This window comes from Chiloscyllium punctatum, chromosome 8 (genome assembly GCF_047496795.1).
Source record: "Chiloscyllium punctatum isolate Juve2018m chromosome 8, sChiPun1.3, whole genome shotgun sequence".
In the NCBI taxonomy this organism is placed as follows: Eukaryota; Metazoa; Chordata; class Chondrichthyes; order Orectolobiformes; family Hemiscylliidae; genus Chiloscyllium; species Chiloscyllium punctatum.
The window spans coordinates 79,346,085-79,366,698 of record NC_092746.1 but is presented as its reverse complement, the minus strand read 5'-3'; the positions used below and the strand labels follow the sequence as shown (position 1 = coordinate 79,366,698).

The window sequence follows — 20,614 nt, the reverse complement described above, 5'->3', positions numbered from 1 at the left end:
AGGAAAATGGCACTAGTTCAGTTTAGGAAACCTGTAGAGCATCGATGATTCTATGCTATACAACTCCATGAACTAGCTGATCCAGTTCTTAATCTGGCCAGTAAAGCACATCTTTCTCAAACTGGAATTAATTCCTCGATGTCTTTTTAAAAATTCAGTTGTGGGACATGAGTGTTGCTGGCTGACCAGCATTTATTGCCTTTCCTAGTTGCTGTTGAGAAAGTGATGATGAGCTGCCTCTTGAACCACTGCAGTCCACAAGCTATAGGTTGATCCACAATGCTGAAGGAGTGAATTCCAAGTTTTGACCCAATGACAGTGAAGGAACAGAAATATATTTCCAATATGGGATGAAGAGTGACTTGGATGGGAACTTGCAGGTGTCGGTATTCCATGTATTTGCTCCCCTTTGTCCTTCTAAATGGATGAGGTTATGGGTTTGGAAGGTGCTGTCTAAGGATCTTTGGTGAATTTCTACAATGCGTCTTGTAGATAGTACACATTGCTACTACGGAGTGGATGTTTGTGGATGCAGTGTCAATCAAGTGGCCTGCTTTGTCCTGGATGATGTCAAGCTTCTTGAGTGTTTTTGAAACTGCACCCGCCAGATAAGTGGGGAGTATTCTATCACACTCCTGACTTGTGCCTTGGAGATAGTAGACAGGCTTTGGGGAGTCAGAAGGTGAGTTACTTACCACTGTATTCCTAGCCTCTGACCGGCTTCTGTAGCCACTGTGTATATGTGATGAGTTGAGTTGAGTTTCTAGTGATTAGTGACCCCAAGGATGTTGATATTGAGGTTTTAGTGATGTAGCTGTAGCTTGGATATTGTCCCGACCTTAACGCATTTGAACATGGACTTCTTCAGTACCTGAGGAGTCATGAATGTTACTGAACATTGTACAATCATTAGCTAACACTCCCAAGTTCTGACCTTAGAATGGCAAGAAGATCATTGATGAAGAAACTAAAAAAATGGATGAATGTAGGACGCTACCGTGAGGAACTCCTGCAGAGGTGTCCAGGAGTTGAGATGATGGACCTCAACAATGACAACCATCTTCCTAATTGCCAGGTAAGACTCCAACCAGCAGAGAGTTTGCCCCAATTCCCTGTGATTCGATTTTTCCTATTGCTCCTTGATGCCACACTTGGTTGAATGCGGCATTGATGTCAAGGTCTGTCACTCCCATCACACCTCAGGAATTGTCTTTTTTCCATGTTCGAATCAAGGCTGTAAGAGGTCAGGAGCTGAGTGGTCCTCGTGGAACCGAATCTGGGTATCACTCAGCAATCTGGGTATTGCTGAGCAGGTGCTGCTTGATAGCACTGTTGATGACACTTCCATCACTTTACTGATAATCGAGAGTTGACTGATGGGGTGATAATTAGCTGGTTTGAATTTGTCCTGCTTTTTCCATACAGGACATACCTGTGCAATCTTCTACATTGTCAGAAAGATGCCACTGTCGAAACTACCAGAATAGTTTATTTAGAAGAGTGGCAAGTTCTAGAACACAAGTACTATTGCTGGAAGATTGTCAGGGTTCATAGCCTTTTTAATATCTAATGCCTCCAACTGTTTGATATCATGTGAAGTGAATCGAATTGGCTGAAGACTGGTATCTGTGATGCTGGCAACCACTGGAAAAGACTGAGATGGATCATCCACTTGGCATTTCTGGCTGAAGATTGCTGTGAATGCCTCAGCCTTATATCTTGCACTGATGTGCTGGCTCTTCCATCATTGAGGATGAGGATATTTGTGGAACCTTCGACTCCATTGAGTTGCTGAACTGTCCACCACCATTCACGACAGAATATGGTAGGACTGCATAGCTTTGATCTGATCTATTGGTTGTGGGATTACTTAGCTCTATCACTTTCTGCTTATGCTATTTGGCATGCAAGTGGTCCTGTTTGGTAGCTGCTCTTGGTGTGCCCTCCTGCACTCTACATTGAACCAGGATTGATGCCATGGCTTGATGGTAATGGTTTAGTGCGGGATATGCTGGGCCATTAGACTGCTGATTGTGCTGGAGTACAATTGCTGTTGATGGCCCACAGCACCTCATCAATACCCAGTCTTGAGCTGCTAGATCTGTTCAAAGTCTAGGCAGGACTTCATGTGTACAGGATTCTGGATTAGTGGTGCTGAAAAAGCACAGCAGTTCAGGCAGCATCTGAGGAGCAGTAAAATCGATGTTTCGGGCAAAAGCCCTTTGGTGATCACCCTTTCTGATACTGTCATGGACAGGTGCATCTGAAGTCGGCCAATTAGTAAAATGTGGTCACGTATGTATTCCCTCATCACCTGCCGCAGGCCCAGTCTAGCAGCTATGTCTTTTTGATTCCACCCAGCTCGATCAGTAGTACTGCTACCGATTGCTCCTTGGTGGTGGACACTGAAATCCCCCACCAAGAGTACACTTTGCACCCTTGCCAACTTTGGTGCTGCATGCAAGTGTTGTTCAATGTGGAGGAGTATTGATTCAGACGTTACGTGGTAAACAACAGGATATTTCCTTGCCCATGTTTAATCTGAAGCCAGTGGACTTCATGGAGTCCAGAGTCAAAATTGAGGATTCTTGGGGCAACTCCCTTCCGAATGTATCCAATTGTGCTGACACCTCTGCTGGGTCTGTTCTGCTGGTGGGATAGAACATATCCAGGGATGGTGATGGTGATGGTGATGTCGAGGACATTTTCTGTAAAATACGATTCCATGAGGATGATTATTTCAGGATGTTGCTCAACTGGTCTGTGAGATGGCTCTCTCAATTTTGGCACTGGACACCCAGATGTTAATAAGGAGGACAATGCTGGGTCAATAGGGCTGTTTTTGCCGTTATCTTTTCTGGTCATTGCCAGATAGAATGTTCAGTTTCATTTCTTTGTTGAGATGCTGTAAGGGCAGTTGAGAGTTAAACACATTGCTGTGAGTCTGGAGTCACATTTAGGCCAGAAAGACAGACTTCCTTCCCTGAAGATCATAGTGAGCCAGATGGGTTTCTCTGACAATTGACAATCAATAGATTCTTATTCTTTATTGAATTCAAATCCATCATCTGCCGTGCCAGGATTTGATCAGATTCCGCAGAACTTTAGCTAAGTTTCTGGATTAATAATATTGCAATAATACCACTAGGCCATCCTGGAGGCAAGAAAGTTTTCAGCATTTCTAATTTCTTTCATGACGATGGCTCTAGTTTCCTGTACAAGATAGCAATTTCAGCAATCATTTAATCTCTGCATGATCAATACTCTCTCTCACAGCAGTTATAGCCCTGATGGTTTCAGGTCACCCTTTCATCATAATTTACTGGAGCACTCGCATCTTATTGTGCTTCTTCACAAGATTACTTGTCTACTAGATTCAATGTCTCTGCTGGGTTGATGAGTTCCACAACTTGTGGTGCTGTTCTTCCTGTGGTACCTGGAATACTTCACACTCAAACAAGCATCAGTAACTTAATTTAAAGGGTGAGCAGCAATCAACAGCATGTCAACAATGTATATCTGTCTCCCTTTATCATACTTCTCTACCAAAGGATATCTCTGCAAATTAAGTAAAATGCTTTTCAAACATTTTGGAGCAGATAGGAGTGTTTTGAAATAGATGTTTTGGAGTGGCTTGTGGTCATACTCTACCATCACATTTTTCTTCCAGACATGCACAGGTTGACACTGTAGGGACAGACAACATTGACAGAATTTGTTCTTGCATGATCATTTTCCTTTACAGATTCTGTCTAATAAGTAACTTGAAAATGGCTGAACACTCATTTTTTTTCTTTTAATGTAAAGTGGGATGTTTGTTTACTATCTTTGTACACTGTGGCTTATCTTTCTTGTGAACTTGATATTATTTCATATAAATAAAGGCAGTGGCAATTTTTACTCACCATATGGGATCATTTTTCATCTTCTTGTTTCAAATAATAAGCATGCAAACAGTTGGACCCATACAAAGCAATGCAGACTAGCAACAGATCACAATGGAAAGAGGAAGCCTGGATTAGGTTTAAACAGAAACAAACTGTGATTAACAGGGAGATTTGATGTGTCAAGTGTGCATATGAATTTGAAATGCCCAGGACAGAAATCCCCAGGAAATTTTGTTGGTTTATTAAATAAGAGAAGTGTCAAATGTTAGTGACTGGGATGAATTTAAACCGGTTTGGGAGGGGTCACAGTCTTTTATAATAAGGACTCAACATACTTTCGTAAAAGAACCAAGGTAGAAGGAGTTCAGCCATGTTGAGTTTCTAGGAAGTAAGGCAATACTAGATAGTCTCTACTTTAATGCTGGGAATATTATTGGTAAAACAGATGGATTAGGGATGTGGATTGGTACGTGGAATTGCAATGCTGCTGCCATCACAGAGGCGTGGTAGTGAGAGGGGCAGGCAGGACTGGCAACTCAACATTCCATGTATAGGATCTTCAGGTCGGACAGGAGAGTGTGTAAAAGCGAAAGTGGTTTTGCATTATTTATTAAGGAATCAATTACTGCAGTAAGGAGGGATAATATCTTCGAAAATATTTCACATGAGGCTTTGTGGGTATAGTTTAGGAATAAAAAGGATGTAGTTACACTGCTGGGAGTGTATTATAGACCTCCAATCTGTCATTGGACAAAAGAGGAGCAGACATGTAGATAATTCACTGAAGCGAGTAAAAATAACAACATAATCATATTAAGGGATTTCAACTTCTTCAATATTAATTGGGAGAGTCATAGGGTAAAGGGTGTAGAGGGGGCAGATTTCTTGAAATGTATTCAGACAGCTTTTTATAATGACATGTAGAAGGTCCATCCAGGGACAGTGCAGTGCTGGACTTAATTCTGGCAAACAAAGACATATATTTGAATTGGCTCTAGGGAGCATTTTAGTGATAGCAACCACAACACTATACATTTCAAGTTTGTTCTGGGAACAGCTATTTCCGGGAAAAGATATAAAAGGGACCTGAGGGGCAACTTTTTCACACAGAGGGTGGTGCATGTATGGAATGAGCTGCCAGAGGAAGTGGTGGAGACTGGTACAATTACAACATTTAAAAAGCATCTGGATGCTTATATAAATCGGCTGGCAAATGGAACTGGATTAATTTAGGGTATCTGGTTGGCATGGATGAGTTGAACCAAAGGTCTGTTTCTCTGCTGTGCAACTCTATGACTCTAAAGTGTATAAGTATGCTGTTTTGAACTGTAAATGGCAGCCTATCTCTGAGTCTGACTTGGAGGTCCCACATGTATGATACAAACTTAAATAAATTTGCTTTGTTATGATCTATTCAGGTCTGAAGACTCAATCTTTGCAAAACTCATCACACCATCATCACCATCACTGGATATGTCCTGTACCAGTAGGACAGACCCAGCAGAGGTGGCAGCACAATAATACAGTCAGGAGGGAGTTGTCTTGGGAGTCCTCAACGTTTGATTTGATTTATTATTGTTACAATTACCAAGTTACAGTGAAAGGTATTGTTTTGCATGCTACCCAGACAAATCATAACTTACGTTAGTACATCAGAGTAATAGAACAGAATGCAGAATACAGTGTTACGGTTATAGAGAAGGTGCAGAGAAAGATCAACTCTAATTAATGAGAGGCCCACGCATAAATCTGATAACAGTAGGGAAGAAGCTGTTCTTGAATTTTCAAATGTTTTCTGCCTGGTGGAAGAGGGTATAACTGGGGTGGGAGGGGACTTTGATTAAGTTGGTTGCTTTCCTGATGCAATGGGAAGGTTGAGTCAATGAATGCAAGGCTGGTTTTCATAGTGGACTGTAATTTCTTACACTCCAGACCCCATGAAGTCTCATAGTTTCACATCAAACATGGGCAAGGAAACCTCCTGCTGATTACTATGTTCCACTCCCCCCTCAGCTGATGAATCAGTAATCCTCCATATTGAACAACACTTGGAGGAAGCACTAAGAATAGTAAAGAAGCAAAGTGTATGCTGGCTGGGGGATTTTAACATCCACTATCAAGAGTGGCTCAGCAGCAGCACTACTGATCAAGCTGATAAGGTTCTCAAGGACTTAGCTGCTAGATTGAGTCTGCAGCAGGTGGTGAGGGAACCAACAAGAGGGAAAAATATACCTGACCTCATCCTTACTAGCCAACTGGGTGATATCCAGAAACAGCTGGAGGCACTGGATACTGAAAAAGCTATGGGCCTTGAAAATATTTCTGCAACCATACTGTAGAGTTGGGCTCCAGACCTTCTCACTCCCCAAGCACCTGCTCAGCAATAATCTGTTCAGTGATGCCCAATTTGAGTTCTGCCAGGGTGTTTTAGCTCCTGGTTACAGCCTTGGGTCAAACGTGAACAAAAGAGCTGAACTCCAGAGGTGAGGTGAGAGCGACAGCCCTTGACATCAAGGCTGCATTCAACCAAAGTTAAAAATCACACGACACCAGGTTATAGTCCAACAGGTTTAATTGGAAGTACACTAGCTTTCATCAGGTGAGTGTGGACGGCTCGATCGTAACACAGAATTTATAGCAAAAATTTGCAGTGTGATGTAACTGAAATTATACATTGAAAACATTTTGCTATAAATTCTGTGTTACGATCGAGCCCTCCACAATCACCTGATGAAGGAGCGTCGCTCCGAAAGCTAGTGTGCTTCCAATTAAACCTGTTGGACTATAACCTGATGTTGTGTGATTTTTAACACCCCAGTCCAACACCGGCATCTCCAAATCATGGCATTCAACCAAGTGTGGCATCAAATAGCTGTAGCATAGAATCAGAGATATACAGCACGGAAAAAGATCCTTCAGTTCAACTTGTCCATGACGACCTCATATCTGAAATTAATCTAGTCTCATTTGCCAGCATTTGGCCCATATCCCTCTAAATCCTTTCTGTTCATATATCCATGCAAATGCCTTTTAAATGTTGTAATTGTACCCACCTCCACCAATTCCTCTGGCAAGAATGGAATCAATGGGAATCAAGGCAAACTCTCCTCTGCAGCAATCCCTCATACAATCTAACCACCACCTTTTGATATTCAATGGTTTACCCATCACTGAATCTCTCACAAAAAAATATCCTGGGGTTACTATTGATCTGAAGAACAACTTGACTCGCCATTTAAATACAGTGGCCACAAAAACAGGTCAGAGGCTAGGAATACTGCAGCAAGTAACTCACCTCCTGACACCCCAAAATCTGTCCACCATCCTGAAGGCATAAGTCAGGTGCATGATTGAATATTCCCACTTGCCTGGATAGGTTCAGCTCCAACAACACTCAAGAAACTTGAACATGTCCAGGACAAAATAGCCCACTTGATTGGCACAATATCCCCAAGCATTCACTCCCTCCACCATCAACATTCAGTAGCAGTAGTATGTATAATTTGCATGAAGCATTGTAGAAATATCTCAAAGATCCTTAGACAGCACCTTCCAAATCAATGACCACTTTGATCTAGAAAGGGAATGGCAGCAGATACATGGGGACCTGCAAGTTCTCATCCAACATCTTAACTTGAAAATGTATTGCAATTTCTTTATTGTCACTGGGTTAAAATCCTGGAATTCCCTCCAAGGGCATTGTGGGTCAATTTGCAGCATATGGATTGCAGTGGTTCAAGAAGGCAGATCATCACCATCTGTTCACAGGCAACTAGAAATGGGCAGTGAATGCTTGTCAGCCAGGACTGTCCATGTCCCATGAGTGGATAACAAAAAAAACTCATGATCTTTCTTACTGACTAACATATGCTGAAAATTGCTAGAATACATCACTGATAGTTGAGGCGACATATGGATATCTTGTAAAGCAGAATATCCTTATTCACAAATAGCACGCCTTCTGTAAAGCTAGAATAACAGAATCACAATTTATTCTTACCATCCATAATCTGACCTTCCTTAACCCCTCACAGATCTAGCTATTTAGATTTTCTCAACTCAATACCACATAAAGCTATTGAATAAACTAAATTGTTATGGAGTCTGAGGAAATATTAAGCAACGCTAGCAACATAGTCATGCTGAAGGGGAAAAGCTCAAACTGAATATCAGCTTTAATCATATTTGCTTCTCCTCTTTGTAAGTGATATTGAGATGGAATATCAAGCCAGATCAGATTCTTTGTTGATGGCTGCCTAATGTGGACAAAGTTAAAAATCACACAACACCAGGTTATAGTCCAATAGGTTTAATTGGAAGCACACTAGCTTTTGGAGCGCTGCTCCTTCATCATGTGGACAGTCATTACTGAAAATGAAGAGGGAAGAATTCAGGAAGTCCTACATAATCGCAACATAACATGGAGATTTTGAACTTTATACGAATCAGCAATACTTCATGTCCTTCAATAGTTTTTATTTGAATTCATTCATGGGATAAGGCGTCACTGGTTCAAACATTTATTACCTGTTCCCTAATTGCGCAGAGGACAATTTTAAAAGTCAATCACAATGCAGTGGATCTGGAGTCATATGTGAGCCAGGCCAGGTAAGGATGGCAGTTTCTTTCCCTAAAGGGCATCAGTGAAACAATTCACAATGTATTCATGGTTAGTAGACTCTTAATTCCAGATTTTTTTTTATTGAATCCGAATTTCACTATCTGCATTGGTGACATTCCTTAGTCTCTGAATTAGTTGACTATTAATAATACCACAAGATCATCGTCTCACTTCTGCACCTCATACCCAATGTAGTGCCATAATTTAGGATTCCACATTAAAATTAATTTACATTTGCAGGTATAAAGTCAAAACACTGCCTCCATAAGGCATCCAATGTGCTTGAGTTTGTGAAATGGAATTTCAAACACTCTTCAAAGAAAATGCTGTACCAGATCTTAGTTACCAAAGTCAGAATACAGTATTGGAACATGACAACCACTTCTCACAAAATACAGTGCGAAGGTCTTGCCATCTTAAATTTGCCCCTCACCTGTGGTGCGGTGTCCCTCAGGTTAAACTCACCATCAGTCGTCTCTCTCTGTAATGAGAGACTATGATGACCTAATCTTCTAACGAATCATGTCATTAGACCGGCATAGTTTCCAGACTCAAAGAGAAGCCTGAGACATTGCTCATAAAAATCAAAAATGAACTATTAAAAATATCTAAGCAGTAACGTTAGCTCAAAGGGGATTGAACTCAAAGAGTTCATAACTTCCCCCAAAGTCTCTCCTTTGCTAAATCCTTTTCCCAATAAAGTGAACGATCTTCCACAAATGTTATTCTCCATGACATTTTAAGCAAAATCTTTTGAACTTTTCTTATGACCATCATCATTGTGCACATACCCATTGTGAAAGTTTCCCATTGAAAGAAATTTTACAATGTGTGGTACCAAGTTAGGTGACATTGTGAAATAAATATTTTGAAACCCCGATGAAGTCTTTCAAATGAGAAATTGCTTTTACCTGTTAGAAATCAAATCACCGCCAAATGTTTAATATTTTATCAAATCCAACATTTGGAAAACATGCTGTACACCAAATCTATACTAAGGTGGCATGGTGGCTCAGCGGTTAGCAGCGCTGCCTCACAGCATCAGGATCCTGGACTTGAGTCCGCACTTGGTGTGTGACTATCTGTGTGAAGTTTGCACATTCTTCCTGTGTGTGGTTTCCCTCTGGGTGCTCTGGCTTACTCCCACAGTCCAAACGTGTGCAGGTAAGGTGGATCGGCCAAGGGAAATGCATGGTGATGGGGTGGGTCTTGGTGGGATGCTCTTTGGAGGATTGGTGTGAAGTCGATGGGTCGAATGGCCTGCTTCCACACTGTAGGGATTCGACGTCTTGAATCTGCTTTTACTGCATGGAATCTGGGCCACTTTGTTTCCCAAGCAAGTCCCATCAAAACTCCGTCCGACTCCACTTGTTTGTATGTGGTCAATGAGTCCCACTGTATTTTATGTTACTTCTCTGTGATTGCTGTTGTTGCAGAGCGGGCGGACAGTGAGGCGTGGGGGCTCCGGGTGCTAGGAACTGTCCTCCTGGTTCATGTGCAGCGGCGGAACAAAGAGGGCGCGGACTCGCTCCTGGAGACGGTGCGGTTGCTATGATGGAGGTGGCTCAGGCCCAGCTGAGAGTGTTGGAGCTGTACAGTGGTATCGGGGGCATGCACTACGCTTTGAAAGGTAAAGTAGCGAAAAAGGAAAACCCAGACAAAAACTATGTTGCAAGGCAGCCCCAACAGCGGAGCTCGAAAAGCACAAGGGCAAAGCAAATAACAACCACAGAAATTGCTGGAGAAACTCAGTAGGTCTGGCAGCATCTGTGGAGAGAAAAAAGCAGAGTTACCTTTTTGGCCTTACTGTCTCTCCACAGATGCTGCCAGACCTGCTGAGTTTGTCCAGCAATTTCTGTGTTGTTTCAGAATACTAGCATCCACAGTTCTTTGTTTTATTTTAGGGCAAAACTCCAAACAAACATGATTATCAGTCCACTTGCTTGTCTGTTTCCACCCGCCCTCCAGACTGGGGTTAGAATGGAATCTCTAGAGTGGGGAACAGGCCATTGGGCTCAACAAGTCCACACCAACTCTCTGAAGAGCATCCCACCCCTTACCCTATAATGTAATCTTGCCTTTCCCATAACAAATCCACCTAACTTATACATCCCTAGACACTATGGGCAAATTCCCATAACCAATCAACCTAACCTGCACATTTTTGGACTGTGGGAGGAAACCTACACAGACACTGGGAGAATGTACAAGCTCCACACTGACAGTTGCCTGAGGGTGGAATTGAACTCGGGTCTCTGGTGGTGTGAGGTAATTGTGCTAACCACTGAGCCACCATGAAGGTTTTTCATGTTAAATCTGTGAAAAGTGTGACAATGTTGTTTGTATGCCTTTGAGGATAGTGACAAGATCTTGAAGGAAAGAAAAGTATTGGAATACCAGAAGAATGAACTTGTACTGCAACACTTACTTGTAATTCACTCAAAGAAAGTGCTGTTGAAGATTCCTGATACACTAAAATAGATCATCAAGGCCACTTTTGACTCAGTACAGTTTCATGGAGTTCTAGCAAAACTGGAGTCAATGGGAATAACATGAAAAACCTTCCACTGGTCATACCTGGCACATAGGAAGATGATTGTGATTGGCAAAGGTCAGTCTCTCCGCTCAAGGACTTTTGTGCAGGAGGTTCTTCGAGGAGTGTCCTTGGCTCAATGGTTTTCAACTGTTTTATCACCATCCCTCCGTCATAAAGTCAGAAGTAGAGATGTTCACCATGCGATATTCAGCACTATTCACGACTCCTCTTTCTGAAGCAGACTGTACGTAAATGCAGCAAGATCTGGACAATATCCAGGCTTGGGCTCACAGTGGCGGGTAACATACATGCCTCACTTGCTAAGCAATGGCAATTTCCAAGAAAAGAGAATATAAACAACCTCTTGACATTCAATGGTATCACCAAAACTGGTGTTTGCTATTGACCAAACCTGAAGTAAATGCTTCATATCAATACTGTGACAAGAGCAGGTAAGAGGTTAGGAATTTTACAGCAAATAACTCTCTTGAGTCCCCAAAGTCTGTCCACCACCTAAAAGGCATAAGTAAAGAGTGTGATGGAAAATTCCCTACTTGTCTGGATTAGTGCAGCTTCAACAAGACTGTGGAAGCTTGATATCATGCAGGACAAAACAGCCCACCTGACTGGCACATAAGTGTCCACTCCACCACCAAAGCTCAGTAACAGCTGTGTGCACCATCTACAAGATGCACTGCAGAAATCCACTAAAGGTCCTCCACCTGAAAGGACAAGGGCAGCAGATACATGGGACCACTACCACCTGCAAGTTCCCCTCCAAGCCACTCACCATTCTGACTTGGAAATATATTGTCAGTCCTTCAGTGTGGTTCAAGAAAGCAGCTCATCACCACCTCAGGGGAAACTAGGGATGGAGACTGGGCGCCTCCTAGCAGAGCGCTTTAGGGAATATCTCCGGGACACCCGCACCAATCAACCACACCACTCCGCGGCCCAACATTTCAACTTCCCCTCCCATTCTGCCGAGGTCATGGAGGTCCTGGGCCTCCTTCGCCGCTCCCTCACCACCAGACGCCTGGAGGAAGAACGCCTCATCTTCCGCCTCAGAACACTTCAACCCCAGGGCATCAATGTGGACTTCAACAGTTTCCTCATTTCCCCTTCCCCCACCTCACCCTAGTTCTAAACTTCCAGCTCAGCACTGTCCGCATGACTTGTCCTACCTGCCTATCTCCTTTTCCACCTATCCACTCCACCCTCTCCTCCCTGACCTATCACCTTCATCCCCTCCCCCACTCACCTATTGTACTCTATGCTACTTTCTCCCCACCCCCACCCTCCTATAGCTTATCTCTCCACTCTGAAGGCTCTCTGCCTTTATTCCTGATGAAGGGCTTTTGCCCGAAACTTCAGTTTCACTGCTCCTTGGATGCTGCCTGAACTGTTGTGCTCTTCCAGCACCACTAATCCAGAATCTGGTTTCCAGCATCTGCAGTCATTGTTTTTACCTTGTTGATTTTAACTCTACTGCGAAATTTGAAGAAATTTTCCTCCTCTCTCTGGATAATAAATGTCCAGCCACATTCTGAGGATGAATGAAAAAATATCATCTGTTGATAACGTGGAAAGGGGTAAGAAAGAGACATTAAAATGTTTACCCACAGTGGAAACATCAGTAGAAATGCAACTGTGCTACATTTGTACTTAACTAAAGGAATTGTCATAATACAAAAATTGGTATAACAACAAATTATTACATCACAGAAACAAGCCCTTCGGCCCACCAAGACTGTGCCAACACATGACACCTTTCCAAACAAAATACCTTGTACCTCTGTAGGGCCTGTAACCATCCATTCCCTGCTTCTTCATGGATCGCAGTGCCTTGTAAACGTTGCTATTGTAACAGATTCTACCATCTCCTCTGGCAGCACATTCCAGGCACTTAACGCCATTGCAAAAAAAAAAATTGCCTCTCACATCTTCTCTAAACTTTTACCTTTCTACCTTAAACCTGTATCCCCTAGTAATCGACATTTCTACCCTGGGAAAAAAAACTGATTATTCATTCTTTCCATGCCTCTCATTATTTTGTAAATGTATTTCAGGTCACATCTCAGCTTCCAATGCTCAAGTGAAATCAAAGTGAGTTTGTCCTAACAGTCCATCTTCAGTGCATATAACTTGAGTTTTAAATTTCACCAGCTGCTGTTGTACCATTTTTCCAACCATTAGTCTGGACCTCTGGATTATTAGTCCAGTGACAATATTACTACCCCTTTTCCTAAACCCCCATCTGCCCCCTCCCCTAAAAATATCACATGGTTTGGTTCAATTGATTGACTTACAAGGGTAGTTAAGAATCAGCAATATTTTGTGCATCTCAAGTCACATGTAGACCAGACAAGGTAAGTATAATTTTTCAATGTTTTAGAGCTGCACCCATCCAAGCAAGTGGGGAGTATTTCATCATACTCCTGATCTGTGGCTTGACGGTAACAAGGAATTTGGGACTTAGGAAACTGTGAGTTTCTGAATTCCTATTCTCTGATCTGCTCTTATAGCTATTTATGTAGATGGCTAATTGTTTTAAGTGTTAGGTCAGTGGTAACCTCAGTATTGTTGATAGTGGGGATTCAGTCCTGATATTACCATTGAAAGTCATGGTGTGAGGGTTAGAATCTCTCTCTCTCTTGTTGAGATAATAAAAGTTACTTGCCACTTATCAGCCTGACCTTGAATACTATCCAGGTTCTGCTGCCTTTTAAATGTTGCAATTGTACTAGCCTCCACCACTTCCTCTGGCAGCTCATTCCATACACTTACCACCCTGTACATGAAAATGTTGCACCTCAAGCCCCTTTTATATCTTTCCCCTCTCACCCTAAACCTGTGTCCTATAGTTCTGGACTCCTCCACCCTAGGGAAGAGACTGTCTATTTATCCTATCCATGCACCTCATGATTTTATAAACCTCTATAAGTTGCTGATCTTTGAGGGGCCTATTCTCTCCCTAGTTACTCTTTTGTCCTTAATGTATTTGTAAAAACCCTTTGGATTCTCCTTAATTCTATTTGCCAAAGCTATCTCATGCCCCTTTTTACCCTCCTGATTTCCCTCTTAGGTATACTCCTTCTGGCTTTATACTCTTCTAAGGATTCATTCGGTCTATCATGTCTGTACCTGACATATGTTTCCTTTTTCTTAACCAAACACTCAATTTGTTTAGTCATCCAGTATTCCCTATACCTACCAGTCTTTCCTTTCACCCTGACAGGAATATACTGTCTCTGGACTCTCATTATCTCAATTCTGAAGGTTTCCCATTTTCCAGCCATCCCTTTACCTGTGAACATCTGCCCCCAATCAGCTTTTGAAAGTTCTGGCCCAATGCCGTCAAAAGTAGCCTTCCTCCAATTTAGAACTTCATCTTTTAGATCTGGTCTATCCCTTTCCATTACTATTTTAAAACAAATTGAATTATGGTCGCTGGCCCCCAAGTGCTCCCCCACTGACACCTCAGTCAACTGCCCTGAATGTTCAGACTTGATCTAGTAAACAGGACTAACTGGTTTAAATAATTGAATGGTCTACACATACTTTTATGCTCCAATTAAACATTATCATTGAAAGTAGGCTGCCAACCAATAGCTTATCTATAATGAAGGAAAGTTTTCAGTTTCAGAGTTCAGATTGTTGATTGTCTTCTTTATGTGGGGACAAACTCCAAAAGTTCTCAAATGAGAATTTGTTCCTTCATAAAGTCATAACAAGAAGCAAGGAAATGGCTGAGAGTTTGAACAGCTATCTTGAAGCTATCTTTACAGCAGAAGATGCAAAAAATGTCCAAGGGAGGTTGTAAATGAAAGGGGAGAAGGGCTGTAACTGTCAGTAATCATAGCAGTTAGGAAGGCAAATGCAGTATTAACAATCATTTCAGGGAGAAGGAATACAAGGGCTGGGAAGTACTGCTGAGCTTTTCTTACACTGCATTTGGAATAGTGTGAACAGTTTTGGATCCTGTATATAACGTTGGTCGTGGAAGAGTTCCAGAGGAGGTTTACAAGAATAATTGCAGGGATGAAGGGCTTGTCACATGAGCATTTGATTTGATGGCATTTAGAAGGATAAGGGGGTATCTAATTGAAACTTACAGAATACTGAGAGGCCTGAATACAGAAGATGTTTCCACGAGTAGGAGATACAAGGACCCAACAACCTGTCTCTGGACTCTCATTATCTCAATTCTGAAGGTTTCCCATTTTCCAGCCATCCCTTTACCTGTGAACATCTGCCCCAACAACCTAAGAGCAAAGGGATGACCCCTCAGAACTGCGATGAGGAGAAATTTCTTCAACTCAAAGGTTGTGGAGGCCAATCCATTAATTTTTTTTTAAACAGAGTTGGATAGCTTCTTGATTAGTAAGAGGATCAAGGGTTATTGGGAGAAGAATGGTGTTGAGAAACATATTACCTCAGATCAAATGGTGGAGCAGACTTGAAATGGTCTAATTCTGCTTGTATAGCTTATGGTCTTATCACTTAGAGAGAAAGTACTAGAAAAACTACTGGGACTAAATGCTGACAAGTCTGATGGTGAGAAGACTTTTATTCTAAGATCTTAAAATAAGGTTCTTATATATGGAAGAGGGATGTGGGCTTTGTTGGCTATACTGACAGTTTTGATGATTTCCAGTTGACATGGAGAAGATGCTGGTGAGCTGTTTTTTTGAACTGTTAGAACCCATGGGGTGTAGAACACCCGCAATGCTCTTAGGAATGCAGTTGTAAGTTATTGTCTTAGTAACAGTGCAGAGTAGAAACATTGTTCTAAGTCCGTTTGTTGTGCGCCTTTGACAGGAACTTGTGGTGGTGCCATTATTCTTCTAGGTGGTAGAGGTCATGGGTTCAGAAGGTGCTGTCATAGGAGATTTAGAGAATTACTGCAGTGCATATTGTAGATAGTACACAATGCTATCAATGTGTGTTGACAGTGCAGCATGTGAATGTGAAGGTGGTAGTTGGACTGCCACTCAAGTAGGCAGATTTGTCATGGACGATGCCAAGCTTCTTGAGTGTTGTTGGAGCTGCATCCATCCAAGAAAGTGAAGAGTATTCCATCACCCTTCTAATTTGTGACTGGTAGATAGTGAATGGACACTAAGGTGACCTCAATTATTCTCCACAGAATTTCAAGCAATGACAGTTTTTATATAGCTGATCTGGTTCAGTTTCCAGTCAAAGGTAATCCTCATGATGCTGATAGTGGGGCATTCAGCAATGGTAATGCCATTGTAGATTAAGGAGAGATGGTCATTGTTTGGTACATGTGTGGTGCAAATTTTACTTGCCACTTATCAGCCTAAGTCAGGATGTTCTCTACATTGTACTGCATATAGACATGGATACTTCAATATTTCAGTGGTCATTAATGGTGCTGAGTATTGTGCAATAATCAGTAAGACTATAAGAAATAGGAACAGGTGAAAGTTATTCAGCTACCATGCCTCCTCTGCCATTCAGTAGGATATGGTTAATTCAGTATTCCTCATGTTCAGTTTCCAGCCTTTTCCCCGCAACTCTTGATTTCCCTATTAAGAATCGATCGCTCACCCTTAAATGTATACAAAGACTGGCTCCCACAGCTCTCTGTGGCAAGGAGTTCCAAAGACACTCAACCCTTTGAGAGAAGAAATTTCTTCTTATCTCAGTCTTTAAAAAATGAACAAAGTTAAAAATCACACAACACCAGGTTATAGTCCAACAGGTTTAATTGGAAGCACTAGCTTTCGGAGTGCTGCTTCTTTATCTGGTGGTTGTGCTCGGAGAAGCGCTCTGAAAGCTACTGCTTCCAATTAAACCTATTGGACTATAACCTGGTGTTGTATAATTTTTAACTTTATATACCCCAGTCCAACACCGGCATCTCCAAATTAAAAATGAACACCCTTTTATTCTGAGATTATGCTCTCTGGGCCTAGACCCTCCCATGAGGGGAAACATCTTCTCAACATTTACTCTATCAAGTCACTTATGATTCTTGTATGCTTCAATGAGATCACCTCTCATTTTTCTAAACTCCAGTGAGTAGAATCTCAACTTGTTTAACTTTGGAAGCATCCCAAGTTTTGACTTCACGATGGAGGGAAGGACATTAATGAGCGAGCTGAAGATGTTTGGGCCTAGGATACCACTTGAGGAACTCCTATAGTGATATCTTGGCTTGAGATGATTAAACTCCAAAAACAGTAACTACCTTTCTTTGTGGCTGCAGAAATGTTGATGCATCGGTTCTGAACTCCCAAAATTCTAGGAATTTTAGAAAGGTGAGCAAATTGGAGAACTTCAGTTGAAGCGCATCTGTTCCAAAAGGGAGGGAGATGGAAATTATAAGCGAGTTAACCTAACATCTGTCAGAGGAACATTCTCAAATTCATTATTAAATATGTTGTACCAGGGTGTTTATTGCATTATAATACAGTCAGGCTGAATTAGCATGGTTATGAATGGAAAATTGTTTGACAAATTAATTATAGTTATTTGAGAATGGAGCAAGGTTAGATGTAGTGTATTGTGGATTTGCAAAGGCATTTATTGAGGTGCCAGATGAAAGGTAAAAATCACACAACACCAGGTTATAGTCCAGCAGTTTTAATTGGAAGCACTAGCTTTTGGAGTGCCACTCCTTCATCAGGTGGTGGTCGGAGCACCGTTCCTTTATCAGGACAAGCACCTGATGAAGGAGCAGCGCTCCGAAAGCTAGTGCTTCCAATTAAACCTGTTGGACTATAACCTGATGTTGTGTGATTTTCAACTTTGTACACTCCAGTCCAACACTGGCATCTCCAGATGTAAGGTTACTACAGAAGAAAAAGGTTTGTGGTATTTGGGTCTATATACAAACTTGGATAGAGAAATGGCTAAAACAAACAAAAATAGATTATTTTCAGATTGGCAATCTATAACTTAGTGGAGTGTCACAGGCACCAGTGCTAGACCTCAATTGCTTACAACTTGTACTGATGATTTGGGTGAAGAGACTGAGTGTATTGTAGCCAAGGTATACTAATGATATAGAGATTGGAAATCAAGGTCTGAGGAAGTTACAAAGAGTTTGTAAAGTGAAATAGAAAGGTTAAATGAGTAGGCAAAATTTTGGTAACTGGAGTATAATATTGGAAAAAGAGAGGTTGTCCACTTTGATAGCAAGAATAGAATATTTAAGTGGAGAGAGACTGCTGCATGTTGTGGTACAAGTGAATCTGGATGTGTTTGCACTTAAATTGCAAATGTTTAGCGTGCAGATACAACAAGTAATTAGGAAGGTAAATGGATCTTTTGGCCTTTGTACAAGGGTCATAGAGCCTAAATGTAAGGAAGTCTTGATCTATCTGAACAGAACATTGATGAGACCACACCTAGAGGACTTTGTACAGTTTTGGTCCTCTTACTTAAGGGCAGATGTACTTATATCAGAAGCAATTCTGAGAAGTTTACTAGGCTGTGAACTTTGAAGTGTACTGTTGTAATGTATGCAACGCTATATTTTATTTGCACACATCAACAGCAGTGAGATATGCAACCTGATAATCTGGTTTAGTGATGTTGATTGAGACATTGGGAAACACTCTTATTTTTATTGGGTAGTGATCTAAGATCTTTAATGTCCCTTATGAAAGGACAAGTCTAGTTTAGTACCTCATCAAAAGGTTGCACTTCCAACTCCACAGCCATGATCACTACACTAGAATGTCAGTCTTAAGTGTGGTCAAGGTTCTATCCTTTTCTAACGTGACTCCACTTTCTTCTAACTTAAGTAAAGTGTTGATCCAGAAGGTACCTATGCGAACTTAAATTTGGAATGCTCAAAGGTATATTGGTACATAGGACTAAGGAGCAAGAGTGGGCCATTTTGTTTTTTAAGCCTTCTCTATCATTTGATAAGATCCTAGCTGATCTGGTTGTGATCTCAACACCACTTTTCTGTTTACCTCCCATTACCTTCAGTCCTTAATCAAAAATCTACCTAACCCAGCCCCAGTGTCAACTGGGAAGAGAATTCCACATTCTAAGCACTCTCTGATCTCCACTTTAAAAGGGAGACTTCATTCTGAAACTGTGTTTCCTAGTTCCTAGAATCCCTACAAGAAGAAACATCCTCCTGATGTCACAATTGAGTTTTCTCAGGATCATATATACTTCAATAAGAAAATTCCTTATTCTTCTGAACGCCAGTGAGTAAATGGCCAAATGCTCAACGTCTTTTCATAACATAAGCCCTTCATCCCAGGAAATCGCTAGCGAACCTTCTCTGAATGACTTCTAATGCACTGCTATATTTTTCAAATAAGAAGACAAAACTATTTTCAGTACTCCAAATGTGGTCTCACCAAGGTTGTGCACAGCTGCAGTTATAGAGTTATAGAGTCACAGAGATGTACAGCATGGAAACAGACCCTTCGGTCTAACTTGTCCATGCCAACCAGATATCCCAATCCAATCTAGTCCCACCTGCCAGCACCTAGCCCATATCCCTCCAAATCCTTGCTATTCATACACTTATCCGGATGCCTTTTAAATGTGCAATTGTACGAGCCTTCACCACTTCCTCTGGCAGCTCATTCCACACACATACCATCCTCTGCGTGAAAATGTTGCTCCTCGGTCTTTTTTATATTTTTCCCCTCTTACCCTAAACCTATGTCCTCTAGTTCTAGATTCCCCCACCCCAGGGAAAAACCTTTGTCTATTTATCCTCTCCATGCCCCTCATGATTTTATAAACCTCTATAAGGTCACCTCTCAGCTTCCAGCGCTCCAGGGAAAGCAGCCGTAGCCTATTCAACCTCTCCGTATAGCTCAAATCCTCCAACCTTGGCAACATCATTGTAAATCTTTTTTGAACCCTTACAAGTTTCCCAACATCTTTCCAATTGGAAGGAGACCAGAACTTCATGCAATATTCCAACAATGGCCTAACCAATGTCCTGTACAGCCACAACATGCCTTCCCAACTCCTGTACTCAATATCAATAAAGGAAAGCATACCAAACGCCTTCTTCACTATCCTATCTATCTGCAACTCCACTTTTAAGGAGCTATGAACCTGCACACCAAGGTCTCTTCTTTTTCAGCAACACACCGTAGGACCTTACCATTAAGTGTATAAGTCCTCCTAAAATTTGCTTTCCCTGAAGTGCAGCACCTCACATTTATCTAAATTAAACTCCATCTGCCACTTCTCAGCCCATTGGCCTGTCTGATCTGAAAGGTTAAAGTACCTTTGTTTTACTCTCTCATCCCCATTTAATAAACAGCAATGTTCCATTTAGCTTCTGAATCACTTGCTGTACTAGCAAACTAACGCCTTATGATTTGTGTACCAGGACACTGGATCTCTTCGTGCCACAAAGTTCTGCATTCTCTCTCCACTTAATAGTATATTGTTTCCCTACCAAAGTGGACAAAATCACACTCTCCTATGTTATATTCCACCATGCTTTTTTTTAATAGTTTCCATCAAGGTGATACTGATGAAGTGGCTTTTAGGCATTCAAGTACACTGCACTTACAAGTTCCTTTTTATCCACTTACTTCTTCAAAAGCTCCA

At 41.6% G+C, this 20,614-nt stretch overlaps 1 protein-coding gene across 3 annotated transcripts in view; it reads left to right on the top strand.

The window, feature by feature from the left end:
- The first annotated feature begins 9,898 nt into the window (after positions 1–9,898).
- Positions 9,899–20,614, top strand: part of trdmt1 (tRNA aspartic acid methyltransferase 1) — an 86,607-nt gene continuing 75,891 nt past the window's right edge. Inside the window, exon 1 of one of the 3 annotated variants that reach the window (XM_072575899.1) lies at positions 9,899–10,138. In XM_072575899.1, coding sequence (XP_072432000.1) covers positions 10,060–10,138 — 79 coding nt within the window. In that variant the 5' untranslated portion in view covers positions 9,899–10,059. The remainder of the gene's footprint in view (positions 10,139–20,614) is intronic. The other 2 variants (XR_011961379.1, XM_072575898.1) reach the window with 2 other exon arrangements.